The following is a 15,777-nucleotide window of genomic DNA, read 5'->3' as shown; positions in this document are numbered from 1 at the left end:
GAAATTCATGATAAAAGTGACACAAAATGGGCTATAATAAAAATGAAGGGTAAAATAAAAAGTTTCCCGTTCTTGAAGCAAAGAAACTTACAAACTCCACCATAACGCTCTAGACAATCCTCATTCATCTTGTAGTTTTATCCTACTCCTTTCTTTTCAGTCACACTTCGGCCTATTCTACGCGAGGTTGAGCGAGTCTTGGACTAACATGCATCAACAAATACCAGCTAGATGCTCTGGACTAGACGACACTACGGAGTAGTCCAGTAGTAGATGGACAGTAGACGCAGAGGCTGTCAACACTCTTTCACTTTTGTGGCCTCGATTAGCCCATCTCCTCTTCCGCATTTCCTCTGCAGTGCATCGGTCGGTGAGTCGGGTGCGGCAACGGTTGATGACCTATTGGCCGTCTCATACCATTTCAAAACACCTCACAAGAAAAACGGCAAATCTCCGGGATGAACCGCCCCAATGCCAACTTTGGACCGGCAGGCGGGCCCCCACCGCCTCAACCACCCCCGTCAGCCAATCTGGGGTAAGTTTTATTCACTGAATGAGTTAAAAGTGAAGAGTATAGAATGGCTCCTCCTACCTTCTGAGCATTGGTTTTCAGGCTCGGTTTCGGAGGTTTTGAAGGTCCTCGACCTTTTGGCACTCATCATCCCGGGACGAATTTTAGGCCGGGAGGGGCGCCCATGGGTGGAGCTGGCTTCCCTCCTGTGGGGCCGGCAGGTCCCCCTTTAGGCGGCCGAGATGTGCCCGAGTTTGTCCCTGGGTCCATTCTCAAGAATCGGGAGATCCTCTATCGACTCATGATCAGTCAGCTCTTTTACGATGGACATCAGCAAGTGGCGGTCCAGCTCGCCAACATCATCCAACCCGACCCGTCGTGTCCCCCCTCGGAAAAACTATTTCACATAGTGAGTTTAGGCCTCGAGAAGGACACCGACGTCAAGAGTAATCGGGTGGAGCCCTTGGGACCAGGGTTGGATCTTGAATACGAAACGGATATGCCGAGTAACGCGCCAGAACCGGCTTTTTATGAGACGGCCTATGTGACAAGTCACAAGGGCAATTGCCGAGCCGGGGCCTTTTCCACCGATGGTACCTTGTGCGCCACCGGATCAGTGGATGCCTCCATCAAGATTTTGGATGTGGAGCGGATGTTGGCCAAGTCTAATATCGAGCACATGACCAATACGAACAATGAGCAAGGCGGGCATCCCGTCATTCGAACGTTGTATGATCACATTGAGGTAAAATGTTTGTCTTTAATCAAATGACTGGATTCAGAAAGGGACTTTCAATGCTTCATTTTTGCTTTGTAGGAAGTGACTTGTCTAGATTTCCATCCCAAGGAACCAATACTAGCCTCAGGCTCCAGGGATTTAACGGTAAAACTCTTTGACTTCAGCAAGACCTCGGCCAAGAAAGCGGTCAAAACCATCACAGACTCGGAACCAATTACAACAATAGCCTTTCATCCAACAGGTCTGGTCTAGTGAAAAGTGTTTTTTAGACTGACAAACCAACTGTCCAAGCATTAGTACTATTGATGCAAAGATGATGTCTCTCAAGGAACTAACTTCGATTCTTTTCTATTTAAGGTGAATATATTTTAGTTGGGTGCGAGCAGCCCATTCTCCGTTTGTACGATCTCAACACGTCTCAATGTTTTGTGGGCAGCGTTCCAACCCATCATCATCAGAGTGACATTACATGTGCCAAATGGTCTCCGGATGGCAAGGTAAGCCATCAATTCTAGCTTGATGCTTCAGTCGCAGTTTTCTAAGTAGAACTCTTTCCACCCTAGATGTATGTTACCTCGTCGATGGATGGTGCCATTAAGATATGGGACGGAATTTCAAGTCAAGTAATTGCTACCTTCGCCAACGCTCATGAGAGAGCTGAGGTTTGTTCAGTGCAATTCACTCGCAACGGAAAATACGTTCTCTCATCAGGCAGAGATTCCTCATGCAAACTTTGGGATCTCTCGACCACACGCTGTCTCATCGCTTATACTGGGGCTGGAGCCACCGGGAAACAGGTAATCAAACTTGGTTGAATGTTGTCTAGAAAAGGCCATCGATATGTTAACCTTCTCATTTATTTTAATTAGGAGCATCGTGCGCAAGCCGTCATGAACCATACCGAGGATTATGTCATGTTCCCGGATGAGGCGACGACCTCGCTTTGTTGTTGGGATGCTCGAAACGCAACGCGAAAGCAATTGCTGTCCTTGGGCCACAATGGAGTGGTTCGGCATATTGTTCATTCACCTGTTTCACCTGCATTCCTAACCTGCTCGGATGATTTCAGAGCAAGATTTTGGTACAAAAGACCTTTGGTCCAATAAAGGTCGAGTTGGATTTAAGACAAGAATTTCTGCAGTTTATTGTTTCAAATTTACACGTTTAACATAATTTTAAGTAGCACGAGCTCTTTCATTTTTCCAAAAGACCGTGATCTCTCAATTTGACATTCACGTATTTTTCCAAAACGACCGCACAATTGTAGTACTCAGTATCAGGTGCATTGTATGCCCGACAATTGGCAAACATTCTCTTGATATCGGCAATGAAGAGCCTCTTATTGCAATAATAATGGGATTTTAACCGTTGGCTCACAGTGGTTAAGTCCATCGGATATTGGACCCAGTCGTAGTAGTCGGGCACTACTTTTCTGTCCACTGCTGATTGGAAAGGCCAAGCGGATTGATGGTTTTTCACGCCAGTCAGAATCATTTTCAAGATATTATACAAGGTCTCGGGGTCTTGTTTCTCGTCAGTGCCTCGCGTGACTCGGCCAGGTCGGTCAGGGGGAACATAGCCAGCCTCGAGGACACCAGGAATACTCTCGATCGGAATCTCTTTGATGCCATCCTTGAAGCAAGTCAGTCCAGGGTGAACTTTCCGAATTTGATTCTGCTTCCTCTCTATGAGTTTCTTCAGAATCTCTTTTTGCTTCCTCACCACCGCAGTAAATTCAGTATACACAATCTTGGGATTCAATTCGCAACCTAAAACATCAATTGAACAACGTTGAACATACGCGCTTGATGAGCACTCGTTGTTCGTACTTACCCATGAGTGTAGCGCCTTCGTAATCTTTGATATAGCCTTGATACACGGATTTAGAGAGCTTGATGTCCTTGCTGAAACCTTGCTTCTTAAAGTAACCAATTGCGAACTCGTCGGCAAACGTGAGAAAGTGAAACACGCCATTTCTGATGTGATAATCTTTGAGATGATTCATGAGATGGGTGCCGTAACCCTTGACTTGCTCATTGGACGTGACAGCACAGAAGACAATCTCAGTAAATCCTTGGGAAGCAAACATGCGGAAGCATATCCCTCCGATCGGTCGACCGTCTTTGATTAAAGCCAACGTTTTGTGCTTGGGATCAAAAACCAACCGAGTGATGTACTCTTTGGGCATGCGGGGAAGTTGGTGAGAGAATACGTTTTGCAAGGCGATCAACCACAACATGGTTTGCTTGGGTACTTTCTCTGTGAGGGAATTGGATATGCAATGGAATTCAATGGCATTGCGTTTCTCTTCTAATTTAGCCGCTTCGTCGCGCGGTGCATGCTCAGGTAGGAGTGCTGCGGGTCCCAACATCTTATGCTGATCGTCAATCACGGACACGATCTCGGCGATGACAGCGTCTAGGTCTTCGCCCTCCTCACTGTCTCGGCGCTTTTGCCGTTTGCTTTCCGGCACGCCTTCGTCATCTTCGGAGCTTCTTTTCCGACTGCCCACCTGATCGGAGGAGTCACTTGATTTGCCACTGGCTCGCTCCATGGCCGACTGCATGGCGTGAGGAGGGGGTGCTTGACGGAAATCGGGGTCCCAAATGGGGGAGGACTAATTGGAATGCGGGTAAGCGTTAATACCGTCTCACCTGAAAAACGGACCGAAGAAGTGTCCGTCCAAATATCAATGTGGTGTCGTAATGGGGCAATGAGTCGCAGAAGGCGGGAACGTGACAATAGCAAAGCCAACGAGTATAATTCACCTAAAATGGCAATGAGTGACGAGAACGAGTCTCCATAAACGTTTCCGATCATACGACTGGATGAGGTTGATTCGCACAATACCTTATAAGCTGAGATATCGTCCGAGCTCATGCCTTGTTTCCGCGCTGACGGTGTCTCTAGCTTCCAATGGTTCAGACAATGCAAAAACATCTTGGCGAGATCGTACATGGTCTGCCAATCCTTGGGTGGGAGGTGGCCGAACTTGTGCAATACAAAATTGGTCACGCCTTTCGCGATGCTGGGTTTCTCGAACGGCGGACTGCCCAATGGACCTTCCACTGTGGGCTTACTCAGCTGCAGAATGCTCTTCCGCAACAATTTGAACAAGTAGAAATAGACTTGCTTGGTGTCGGAGTCCTCCTCTTTATGGACGCACATGAACAGATTCTCCACATCCACCACGATCCCGAGCAAGCGATCCAATTCATCGTGAGCCTCGGCTTGCAAATGGCTTACATGATCGGAGAGCGGGAAGTGGCAGTTCTTACACTTATCCTCAGGCTGGGCTGAAGGCGTGATGGCATCCGGACGGGGCGGGTTGGGGGGCGGATTGGGATTCTTCCAGCCGTTGCATTGAACCCCTTCGGCCTTACACGACGAATAAATGGCTAATTTCTCCAGCTTCTTTTCCAACGGCCATTGGCGAACAGCCTGTTTGCGCTGTTGGATGCGTTGAAGGTTAGATTTGCGTTGCTGATTGGCGGCCTCGCCCCCATTGGTGGTGTTGACGTTGGTCAGATTGGCACCAACACCACTAACCGCGGAGGGTTCTTTGGGAGCCTCAGCCCCGCCATTGGACGCGCCACTGTTCACGGAATAGGTGGACGAAGAGGTGGTTGAGTGCTCACTCATGGCGTGCCGTCGTGGAGCAATTGGTCTTGTTTCACCGATGAAAACCGCTTATTATTCGGAGTACAGCCTTCGTCCTTGGTTTCGTTCTCGATCTATGTTTCTGGTTCTTCTTCGGTTTGTTTACAAACGAGAGGACGCTGAACGGCCGGCTTTGCCTTCTTTCACGCTCAGACTAGGGCCAATGTGTGAAAACTACTAAGCCCAATCTGCCTCAGTTTTGAGCCTGCTTCTCAGCGTGACCATATTCATGTGTTTGTGCTTCATTGTCATCCATGATTTTATATCTATTTTCTTCGCTCATTGAAGTTGATCATGCCAACATGCGGTGGATATTGCTTTGGGTGAAGGCAATCCAAAGTACCGCATATGGTATCCTTGAACTATGATTGTCTGAAAGCAAGCTCTGAACAATCTTAGAATTCGTCATAAATGTGCCGAACTAACCGTCTGAGGCCTAAATATATACTTAGTAACTCAGGCGCATTGTCATTAACAGTTTGAATCTACCTTGAGATTCGACAATGATTTGGGCGAGGATTGAAATTTGTAATCAATTGATTACAGTCCGTCATGAACTAGACCGAGCGGGCGCTAGCTAGATCAATGGATGGATGCACGGAATGCATCGAAGGATAAGCATTTGAGCATTAGAATCTGGACGTCTTCCAGCCTTCCTGGGGGCATGACGTCATCATCTCGCCTCTAAGAATTCAACAACACCGCACACGGACGAGGCATACATTGCCAGGCCCAATTTCCACTAGAGCCTTTGGCAATTGCCCTGCCTAGCGCCGCGCCTTCCTTACCTTTTGCCCCAAGTGAGCCATCCCGCAGGGCTGCCAAAACATACATGCTGCCATGGCTCATCAGGGCTCAAATTGTCCATTTTCCGGCCATTGTCAGCAGTGTGTCGTCAACGACATACCATATGTATATATGTACGCGCTAATGATGATGTAATTGCCCTTTGAAACGATTCACAAGTGTTTTCTCTTCAACACCTTTCAGAACCGATATCATTCCATCCGATGGCTAATCCCACATATGTTCCATTGTTCAGACCAAATGACTAATTTCGGCGTTTCACATTAGTCGACGCAAATACGTCAAACCCTGGCTTTCCCCTTTTTTTCCTCATTAGCCAATCTTTGATCCAGCTTCTTCTTTTTTTGACAATGACAGTCCGCAGCCCTGCCTGATGCCGTCCTTAATTCTGTACGTATGAAGGAAGCTTTGGCGTGTCTGTCTGTGTGCTCAGGTTTCCTCGCTCCCTTCCTTCCTTCTTTCCTTCCATCTAGAGACAGAAGGAGGGAGGGCTATGTGGCCCTGTCCATTCTGTCTTTGCTACAGTCCAGGGACATTCGAATCGAATGTAGTGTTCGTGTCTCTGACAACACGAAAATAAGATCCGTCCGTGGCCGGAAACCTCAGGATCCTCCGCAGCCTCGAATGTCCTCTGTCTGAGTCTCATCCACCTGAAGTGAGTACCACCCAATTCATTCACCACAGTCCTCACTCCTCCTGCTACTATTGGTACTATCAGCACTCTGAGCGCCGTCGTCCGTCTTGTGGCGTGTGTATGATTGTGTGGCCTGCTCTTCTGTTATTGTGGGAAGCTGATGATTTGGCGTGGCGTCGGCGTCATGAATTCCAAGAAATCCCCATCGATTCCATCCAATCTGACCGATGATGAAGGTGATGGTGAGGGTGAGGGATGATTCACGAACACAGAAGCGGGATCGGGTTGTCCTACTGGACCAGGGCGGGTGGGCACATGAGGAATGGGAGGCAAGATGGGAAGTCCCAGGTTCGTTGGTATGGAGCAGGAGGATGGAAAGAAAATCAGGTTGACTCACGAGTCTCGACCACCAACCATCAGCCGAGTCCGGGAGAGAGTCCGGGATAACCGTGGATAGGTCGTTCCGAGAGTGAACCGACATGATTTGGGACATTTCAGTCAGTTAGTCATTCAACTCAGCTTGCTAGTGCACCATTAGGAGATATATCTGTTTGGGATAGGGAGGAGTGATAGTTGGACAAACGTCCTGATACTGGTAGACTCGGACTTGGTGTCCGACGTGAACGATATTTTCTCGTCGAGTGTTTCGGACTCGTTCATCATGAGTGACAGTTCCAAGGAAAGCGCTCTCAATGTGACGGAGATGGCTTCGATATTCATGGGTAAGATACGTTGGCAAAGTCGGTGTGGAATCTCCTTGGTCTTTAATTTTTGACCCTTGTCAATCGTGCGGGGGAAAGACTGACATTCGATCCCCGGTTAGAAGTTAGAGTGGCTGAAAGGCCACTTTCCGTGGAGAAACGAGAACTTGATCGGGGAGGGAGTGATCAAAACAGATGGATATTGGATAGCAGTTCTGTTTTCACCAGACTTTTGTTTTGCTTCTGTATTGATTGCCACCTTGTGAATTTCAAGCCTTTGTCAATGAAAATTCGACCCGCATATTTCATGCCGTATTCCACGTTAATGCCACTGAGTAAAGAAAGGGGTTCAGACACGTAACACCATTTTCGTAAACTGATATCAATTGGACTTAATGCACGGCCAATCAGTATCTTGATTACTCTTGTTCCTAAAATTAACCATGAAAATATTTCGCCTTCGTAAACTCTGATTGGTGTTGGCCTGAAAATCGAACTGTATCGCCCGAAAAATCGTAGCTTTGTTCATTTTTTCAACTGAAGCCCGCACTCATCATCTGTCTCCAACGTATGCGCATCCTTGAATCAGGCGGATGGATGGCTCTCAATGCTAAAAGCGAAATCGTGCTTATTATGTTTGCTTCAACTTCGATTGTTGAGAAGGAACTTGAGAGAGCAGAGATAACACGTTGGAGAAGATTTGCCCGCCAAAACGAATGTTTGTCTCTGAGCGCACTAATTGCACAAATGTTGAAGCTCTGCGCAGGTCCAAGCAATTCATCTGATGATAAGATTTCTTCCACCTCATTACTTTCATTGCGAGCGACCCTGAGGATCTTCAATATCTAGCAGCGGGATTTGTTTTCAGTCCTGAAAGAAGTAACTCGATAGTGCTTGCCGCGGAAAGACGAGTGTGTTATTTAGAGTTCGAAGTCGGTGGTTGATATTGGCGCTTGGGATCGTGATCTCCTTCCTTTGTGGCTCTGATTATTTCCACCCAATCTCTCATTTTCCCGTTGAAGTGCTCCTTGGAGAAAAGAAAAACCCCAACCAATCATCATTATGATGGGCTTTCACTATCCTTCAGATTCCAACCATTATTTCGGACCATCATCCACAATGCTGTGGGATCAAACCAAGCAACTGCCCCCAGATCTCTTGGCGCAAGTTCAACTCACCTATCAAGAGCACTTCCCCCTAGAGGTCCGCTTGAATTTGGCCTCATGGATTGAGGAAAAGTTCGCGCCCAGCATCCCTTTCAATGTGGAGGACAAGGCTCACCAGAAAACGGCTGTCAGCCTTGCTAACCAGCTCATATCGCAATTGGACGGGAAAATTGCTTCCATGCCAAATGACCCGGAGAAATTTCTGCTCAAGGGAAAGCTGACAGAAATTGCCGCCAATCTCAAGGTAATTAACCCGCACTTGATATACTACGCTATGCATTTGTCTTTACCCATTTGTAAGAGAAAGGTAAACTTAATAACGAGAGAAAACTAATCCGATTTGATTCGATTTTTGCCAAAAACGTCAGTTTGCGATTGAAATAGGAAACGCTAATGTTAACTCGAAAAGTACTTTACAACTGTTCTTTGTTCGGCGAATCCCTTAGCCAATAATGGCAAGCTCTGGAATTGAAATTGAATTGCACCCATTCAACCGAATACCATCCTCTTGTTTGGGTATTTATTGAGCTCAAATCCCTAGAGGGATCCTCTCGACCCACTCAAATCAAACTCGATTTAATTAGACGTATTCGGAGTTTCTCTCCTGTCAAGCGTATTTCGTTAAAAGCCTTCTTTGAGCATAGCCTGAATGGTTTGTTAATGTTCAAAGTGCCTACAGGTTCTCTGATTTGTTTCAAAAAAAGCTTTCCTTTGCACAGGCAACAAGTGTTCAACCTCTGAATCTCTTCTCCCAAAGAATGGCGATGCTTGATTATGTTCTACAAAAAAAAAAATCCTCTGAAGCTACAGAGCAAGATTGTCCCCGCGTATCTCGAATTCGTTTCTTCTGGTTTGTTGTCAATCTACTCGCCTCTTTGACCATCGGGAAACCAACGACCTCGACACCAAATTCAATTTCTGAAAAGGCCAAGAATTGTTCATTGATTTTTGTTGTTCAATAGCAAAGTGTTTTGGAAATTCAATATCTTATCTCCGGGAAGAGTCAAATCCAACCTTTTCTACCTCCACGAGCAATGCGCTCACGTGTTGCTCGACCTTGCCCGCCATTCCAGCACAACCAGACTGATACTTTACCTTGTACGTTGCGCTCTCGCTTGAGAAGAGCCTTTTTCGGCCGAGGGTCTCAATAGCAAATCTCTTCGGTTTGTCCTCGTCGAATTATTGACACGGAGGCTGCTCAGAATGGCAAACCCAAGCAACAACGTTTACAGGACCCTCCGACCCCCCCCCCCTCCCCCCCCCCTCCCCTTTTACAGCTAAGTTACAAGTCCAGCAAGTTATCTACATTGTCGAATATCGCCGAAAGAGAAAAAGAGAACTTTGAGGTGTATGCAAAGGGAAAAAGACAGAAACGAAGGAGAAGGAGGATAAGTCAGAGTTGATGTGCGGAGTAGGGGAGAAAGAGGAGAAGGAGGAGAGGGAGGAGAGGAGGAGGAGAGATGTCTCCCCAAGTGACTCGAGCGCTGCGGCGAGCGGCCTTATCAAACGGAAACGAATCGGTTTCCGAGACAACCTCGTCGTGGAAGCGTTTTAGATTGAACCGAGGATAAAGCTTGTCAGTAGACTGGAACAGCTTGTTCACTTCGAACCTAGAAAGTACCGAGGCACCCCAACCATGGATTACTCAGTGTTTAATCCGCAAAACATAGAAACTGTGGGCACGAGTTATTACTACAGTAGCCTTCAGTACTTGGGCTACTCAACCAACACTCTTCATGAATGCGATGTGAAACCCAATCTTTGGTGGGTAAGTCACATCTTAAATATGTTTTGCTTTATTTTATTTCAGGCAACCTATGCCAATAACCCCATTGGCTTGTACATGGCTGTCCGGCATTGCCTTGAACAGGAGATGATTATCGTACAAAAGGTAGGAGAGTCGGCGCTCAGAATTATTTATCAGAGGATTTCCAAAAACCCAGGCTTGTTGGCTCCAGAATTATCGAGCTCGATCTGACACACATTCGATCCAGTTTTGCGCCCAACACCATGCAGAATGGCCCATCATAATGGGCTGTGTATGTGCGCGCGACCTCCGTAGTTTCTTTATCTGGTTGTCATTTGTTTTCCCCCTATTTTCCCTAGAATTCGGCCAATACCTCGGGCGGTGAGGAGACCGCTGACATTTCCAACCAGATCCGCCAGCACGTGCTTTTCCTTCAACAGCAAATTGGGGAAACCTCGGACGAGTACGATCGGATTAAGGAGGTGCACGAGGCTTTCACCATGGAGTATTGTGAATTCGAGGAGAAATCCAAACAACTCGGAACCTACATCCAAACCCATGGAGAGCAATATCCCAACGTGAAAAGTCTAAAAGCCAGCAAAGAGGCTCTCCAAAAATCTGTGCAACTAAAGGTAAGCTTTAAACTTGATACCCCCACCACACTCATTAGTAGGTCAAGAGTATATATAAACGTTGAGTGCTCTTGAAACAATCCATTAGGGGTTTTAGAAGGGAGTCGGGAGAGCGTTAAACCCTCTGGATGGGTTCTCACAAAAAAGATGATAATGCAAGCATACGTAAGTTGAAGGGCTGGAAATTGTCATGAAGAGAATTAGCGCAAGAGACTTGGCCAGGCTTTTAGATTTAAAATAACAAGCATAGAACAATTTCGTGCAAAACTCATGTGTCTGCCTATTTAAACTATTTAAAGTCTACGTAAATGCTCATATTATTTTGAAAAGTTTTGCTTTCATGTTATATGTGAGATGTGAGGAAAGATATGTTGTTTGATTAGGTAACATCAGATATAATACCCACGTTTCACACCTCGTCTCACTGAAAGGAAAAAGAAAAATGAATTTGCCTGATAAACGCAAGATCAACGTTATCTATTGTTAACATCCATCCATGTATTGGATGGAATAGAGCTCTCAACTTGTTTGTCTGGATATCTGTAATCCTTTATTAGATGGAATTTCCATTACAATCCCTTTGAGAGGAGGGAGTAGAGAGCTAAGAGAAACGTCGAGAAGAGCCCTAATCCGATTTAAGGTATTAAAAAGCATGTCTAAACAAGATCGCTCGAACCTATCCTTCAACACACGATGGCCCTGGAGATACGGTGATGACGAAGCATTTTCATATGCCCGAAAGTAAAACATATACTTCGATTTGTTTTCAGTACTCTTCGTGCACCGAAGACAGGAAAAAGTTGATCCATACCTATTCAGAAATGTTGGTCCGATTACAAAGTGTAATCGTTCAAGTCTTGGATAACGAGTTGATCAACTGGAAACGTGAACAGCAATTAGCTGGAAATGGACACTCCGTGAACACCGCGACTTTGGAGTTGCTCCAAAACTGGTGTGATAATCTTGCAACCGTGGTTTGGACCATGCGGAAGCAATTGAAACAATTGGAAGAGCTGGTTATCAAGGTCCCAGACCAACAGAACAGTAGCCAAGATCTCAAGATTCTCATCGCGAAAGTGACGGAGCTCCTGAGCAATCTGGTCACAAGGTAAGGCGCGAGCTTCTTGTATTACAAGCAATATACTTCGCAACACTCCTAAACTCATGGTATAAAACACTTAACAATTTCAGCACGTTTGTCATTGAAAAACAGCCGCCTCAAGTGATGAAAACCAACACTCGGTTTACGGCCACTGTTCGCTTACTGGTGGGCGGGGCCTTAAATGTCCATATGGTGGCCCCTACCGTGTCGGTGTCGATCGTGAGCGAGGCGCAAGCCAATCAATTGCTCTCCACCTCTGTGACCGAAACCAAAAGGAAAGAGAATTTCAGCTCTGGACAGATCCTGAACGATTATGGAGCCATGGAGTTCAATAACGCAAATCGCCAAGTTTCGGTCTTGTTCCGCAATCTTCAATTGAAGAAGATCAAGCGAACGGAGAAAAAGGGCACCGAGTCAGTCATGGACGAGAAGTTCTCGGTTCTCTTCTGGACCGAGTTCCTCGTGGGCGAACTCAACTTCCAGCTTTGGACCCTCTCTTTGCCAGTGGTCGTTATTGTCCATGGGAATCAAGAAGCTCAGGCCTTGGCCACGGTCACGTGGGACAACGCATTTGCTGAGTGGGGCCGACGGCCGTTCGTCGTCCCTGACAAGGTGTCTTGGAAGCAAGCGGGCGAAGCCTTGAGCATGAAATGGGCTGCGGCGTGTGGGAGTGGCTTGAAAGAAGAGCATCTGTACTACTTGGCTTGCAAGGCTTTTAGGTAAAATGACCCCACAGAGTGATGAAATCCAAAAGATCATTCGTTACGCGTCTTTTGCTTTTCTCGGTTCTTGCAGAGATCCGAATTTACCCCGCAAACCTGAAGAATACAATAGCCGCATGCTCTCATGGTCCCAATTCTGCAAGGAAGTACTCCCCGATCGAACTTTCACCTTTTGGGAGTGGTTCCATCGCATCCTGTCGCTTACTTCCAACCATATGCAGAGACTTTGGAAGGAAAACTACGTCTTGGGGTTCATCAAGAAGCATGATGCAGAGAATCTCCTGAAACAAAAGCAACAAAACGGATGCTTTCTTTTGAGGTTCTCCGATTCCGAACTTGGAGGGGTTACCATCGCTTATCTTACCACTGACCCTTATCGTGAGTATTGGCTGGATATTGTTGTTCAGTTTCAAAAATTACCTTTTGATTGTGTTTATTTCGTTGTAGAACATACTCCCCAAGTGTCTATGGTGGCACCTTTCACAACCAAAGACCTTTCCCAAAGGTCCATGGCCGATACCATCTTTGATTTGGATGACCTCACGTTCCTTTACCCCGACATTCCGAAGGACGCTTTCAAGAAATTCTGTTCCTCATCCTGCACACCGCAAAACGCTCCCAATGGATATGTTGCTCACAAATTGGTTACCCAGGTTGCAGGGTAAGCGAAAGGATATACGATAGACATGGTTGAAGACGATTGAATTTTAACTTCATCTTTTATTTAATGTCCATACATTGGAGAAACTTCATTTATTACCATTCCTTTTTTTGGTGTTCCAGCAAATTTCAAGAAAAAAGGAAGGAATGTGCCATGATATCAATTATGAATATGCCTTGCGGCAAAGTTTAACTTGTGTAAATTTTCATAGTGCATTCACATTCACTTTTTGGGGTGTCATGGCAGGTTGGGTTGTGGCAGATCGTACGAGGAGATGATCAATAACGTTCATTTGACGTACGAGCAAACCATTCTTAAAGAGCTGTTCCTCTTTGGGTAGGGTTTCTAATGAATGCTCAGGGTGCTGATGTCGTTCTAGTTGGTAGAGGAGAAAGAAAATGTCAAAGATATTTATTTTCCTTTTTTGTGTTAATGAAGTGACTTTTGGGTAAATTGCTCTCTCACTCTGGATGACATTTGGAGGATGGCGTTTCTTTTCTTAATGAGCTGCCACAGCCAAATAAAAAATTGACAAGATAACGAAGAAGGCAGGCACTATTGAGTACGAGCTAGTGTTCATAAAGAGTAAGATGGGAAAAATGTATGTTTTTCTCTTTTCAGGGGTTCCGGATCCATGAGTAATCCTCCCACTCCAATAGGATATGATCAAATCTACATGGGTGGATCCCAATGCGATGCGCAGTAAGTTTTTTCGCTTCTAATTTCTTAATTTTCACACTTTCTTTCTTCACTAATGTTTCCGAACCCTATGGTTGACCCAGTGTGTGCATTCCTTTCCTCAAAGAGCTTCTCTGGCTTTAAAATGCATTACAATGTTTTCTTCTGCTTGAAGGCAATTGAGTTGAAAGAATATGTTCTACGCCTTGCATGCCGCTTAAAGTTCGCCATATTGTCATTCCAATGTGATAGCTGGGCTTTACCAGTGTTAAGTGTCTATTTTCTCCTGCTCATGACGTCGTTCAAACCACATTTCTCCTTGCCCCTCCCAACTCATTTCCTCTCCTTGATTTCGTCATCTTTCGCCATTCGGATCATCTTACTATCTATCCTTAAACTCCTCAATCACAACGACCATCACCAACATCAATACTATTTCTACTACTACTACTACTGCCTCAACCAGTATCGTCAGTACCATCGTCATCAAGGCCCACTCCTTCTTCCCCTTTTCTGTGCGTCTATGTGGGGAGCTGAAGTTGAATCGCCATCCCGATTATTTTCAACTTTCAGAGCCAGTCCGGCCCCGTCCCTGACGACCAGCACTTCTGTTGGGGTTGCTTCGCCACTATCGGCTTCCCAGTCCATGGATTTTGATTCCACGCCCCAAACTCTTGCCCAGTCCATTGAGCATATGCAGCGATTTCATCCACTTCATCCAAAATCTGGCGCCTTGAACTCTTCCGCCACGAATCCTCCTGCCATAGCAACAACGGATTTATTTAATTTTACCTCGGCTGTCTCCCAATCCATTCAATTGGATATGATAACCAATGCCGATGCTAACAAACACTGAGACACGACCAACTCGAAAAGTGTACTAACATTTAACATTTCGGACTTACATTTGTACGTAATCTATCGTATCCCCTGATCTCCTGTCTTTCTATTCTCTAAATTGGAGCATTTTAATTTGTGTGAGTGGCTTGGGCGCTGATGTATTTTTGCTTTCTCTCTCTTGCCATCTTCTGCAGCGTCATAGCATTTATTGTCTAGTAACTAAACTTCATTAAAATACCGTGTTTGACCAACGCAGCTCTTGTACTTTCCCGCTACGGTCTATGTCCAGGTTCCGTCAATTATTGTGGCCATTTGGCTTGCTATTTCAGAAGTCCTCTTAATGCCAGTGGTATCGACGATATGGAAATCACGGACAACTTGCAAAATATTAATATCGAGGGCAACATCGACTTACAAGCTCTTCTCGCCCTCAATGAAGGTTTCGATCCCACAAATGCACAAGGAGGTGGCTTCTAAGATGGCTCGTATGAACTTAAGGAATGGTCGGGAAATCAAAATGTTCAGATTATTGCAATGCTGGTACTTCCATGAAAAGGAAAAAGGAATAACATTATCGTACATTAATGTTTGAGAATGATTTCATGTTGATGAATGTTTTTGTGCCGATATCTTGTGTGCCACGTGAAAGGCAACTCGTAGGGTATACATGACGAATTGAAGATGATTCAAACTTATCTCCGTCGAGAGTACAAATGTTCCAAATACACGTGACATGGCATTCCCAAATATGCTTTAATTTTTATTGCTGCTACCTTATTCTTTAAACGCTAACCTTTGCATCGACTGATCTGTTAATCACTTATAGGGCGTGTCAAGTGAAGGAAATTCAAGGAAATACAGGGTGGAAAGAAATTAAGGGCCGCTCTTTGTCGCTTCTGAAAATCCTACCCCCTAACTCAAAGAATGATTTGATCAGATTGAATCTCCAGTTTTCATTAAAAGGGATTATTGAAAAACCTAACACCATACCACGAATCATCCGATTTTACTCCAAAGGAGATTGTTAACCTTCTGATGTTTTGCCACCTAAAGACTGAGTCTTGAAAATCCAGATTTCGGCAATCAGTCCGGTCTGTTCTAAAAGGATTTATTGCATTTCCATGAGGGTCTCCACTTTCCCATGGCTTGAGGATGAACACTGAAAGGCTCACAAACG

General features: G+C 45.6%; 3 protein-coding genes across 8 annotated transcripts; 2 read left to right on the top strand and 1 right to left on the bottom strand.

The window, feature by feature from the left end:
• The first annotated feature begins 202 nt into the window (after positions 1 to 202).
• On the top strand, positions 203 to 2,382 carry LOC131889095 (cleavage stimulation factor subunit 1-like). Its single transcript, XM_059238102.1, has 6 exons — positions 203 to 535; positions 614 to 1,256; positions 1,329 to 1,491; positions 1,608 to 1,747; positions 1,814 to 2,047; positions 2,120 to 2,382. The coding sequence occupies exons 1-6, from the start codon at positions 459 to 461 to the stop codon at positions 2,354 to 2,356; spliced, it is 1,494 nt and encodes a 497-aa protein (XP_059094085.1). The 5' UTR covers positions 203 to 458; the 3' UTR covers positions 2,357 to 2,382.
• Positions 2,370 to 5,104, bottom strand: LOC131889450 (histone acetyltransferase KAT2A-like). Its single transcript, XM_059238545.1, has 4 exons — positions 4,101 to 5,104; positions 3,897 to 4,018; positions 3,084 to 3,862; positions 2,370 to 3,019 (listed from the first exon to the last, which is right to left on the bottom strand). Exons 1-4 carry the CDS (start codon positions 4,890 to 4,892, stop codon positions 2,445 to 2,447), a joined length of 2,268 nt encoding a protein of 755 aa, XP_059094528.1. The 5' UTR covers positions 4,893 to 5,104; the 3' UTR covers positions 2,370 to 2,444.
• A 1,037-nt stretch (positions 5,105 to 6,141) lies between these two features.
• On the top strand, positions 6,142 to 15,347 carry LOC131889088 (signal transducer and activator of transcription 5B-like). 6 transcript variants are annotated; one of them, XM_059238093.1, is made up of 10 exons: positions 6,142 to 6,372; positions 8,140 to 8,462; positions 10,029 to 10,109; positions 10,325 to 10,597; positions 11,368 to 11,705; positions 11,789 to 12,418; positions 12,495 to 12,799; positions 12,869 to 13,082; positions 13,704 to 13,784; positions 14,334 to 14,694. In XM_059238093.1, exons 2-10 carry the CDS (start codon positions 8,172 to 8,174, stop codon positions 14,614 to 14,616), a joined length of 2,496 nt encoding a protein of 831 aa, XP_059094076.1. In that variant the 5' UTR covers positions 6,142 to 6,372; positions 8,140 to 8,171; the 3' UTR covers positions 14,617 to 14,694. The 6 variants fall into 6 exon arrangements, with proteins under 6 accessions (XP_059094076.1, XP_059094073.1, XP_059094077.1 ...); XM_059238090.1 differs by lacking the exon at positions 6,142 to 6,372 and adding an exon at positions 6,486 to 6,599; XM_059238094.1 differs by lacking the exons at positions 6,142 to 6,372; positions 14,334 to 14,694 and adding exons at positions 6,521 to 6,599; positions 14,930 to 15,347.
• Positions 15,348 to 15,777: the final 430 nt, after the last annotated feature.

Source organism: Tigriopus californicus, chromosome 10, assembly GCF_007210705.1.
Source record: "Tigriopus californicus strain San Diego chromosome 10, Tcal_SD_v2.1, whole genome shotgun sequence".
NCBI lineage: Eukaryota > Metazoa > Arthropoda > Copepoda > Harpacticoida > Harpacticidae > Tigriopus > Tigriopus californicus.
Note: the sequence above shows the minus strand (reverse complement) of the source record. Positions and strands in the feature narration are given on the sequence as shown.

Bases quoted from the DNA above. Each gene is read 5' to 3' on its own strand.
- LOC131889450 (XM_059238545.1), bottom strand. From the start codon at position 4,892: ATGAGTGAGCACTCAACCACCTCTTCGTCCACCTATTCCGTGAACAGT. The intron at 4,019-4,100 runs GTATTGTGCGAA...TTGCCATTTTAG, and splicing joins ACGATATCTCAGCTTATAAG to GTGAATTATACTCGTTGGCT. The intron at 3,863-3,896 runs GTATTAACGCTT...CAATTAGTCCTC, and splicing joins TCCGTTTTTCAGGTGAGACG to CCCCATTTGGGACCCCGATT.
- LOC131889088 (XM_059238090.1), top strand. From the start codon at position 6,512: ATGATTTGGCGTGGCGTCGGCGTCATGAATTCCAAGAAATCCCCATCG. The intron at 8,463-10,028 runs GTAATTAACCCG...ATTTTATTTCAG, and splicing joins AAATTGCCGCCAATCTCAAG to GCAACCTATGCCAATAACCC. The intron at 12,419-12,494 runs GTAAAATGACCC...CGGTTCTTGCAG, and splicing joins TTGGCTTGCAAGGCTTTTAG to AGATCCGAATTTACCCCGCA.
- LOC131889095 (XM_059238102.1), top strand. From the start codon at position 459: ATGAACCGCCCCAATGCCAACTTTGGACCGGCAGGCGGGCCCCCACCG. The intron at 1,492-1,607 runs GTCTGGTCTAGT...TTTCTATTTAAG, and splicing joins AATAGCCTTTCATCCAACAG to GTGAATATATTTTAGTTGGG. The intron at 1,748-1,813 runs GTAAGCCATCAA...TTTCCACCCTAG, and splicing joins AATGGTCTCCGGATGGCAAG to ATGTATGTTACCTCGTCGAT.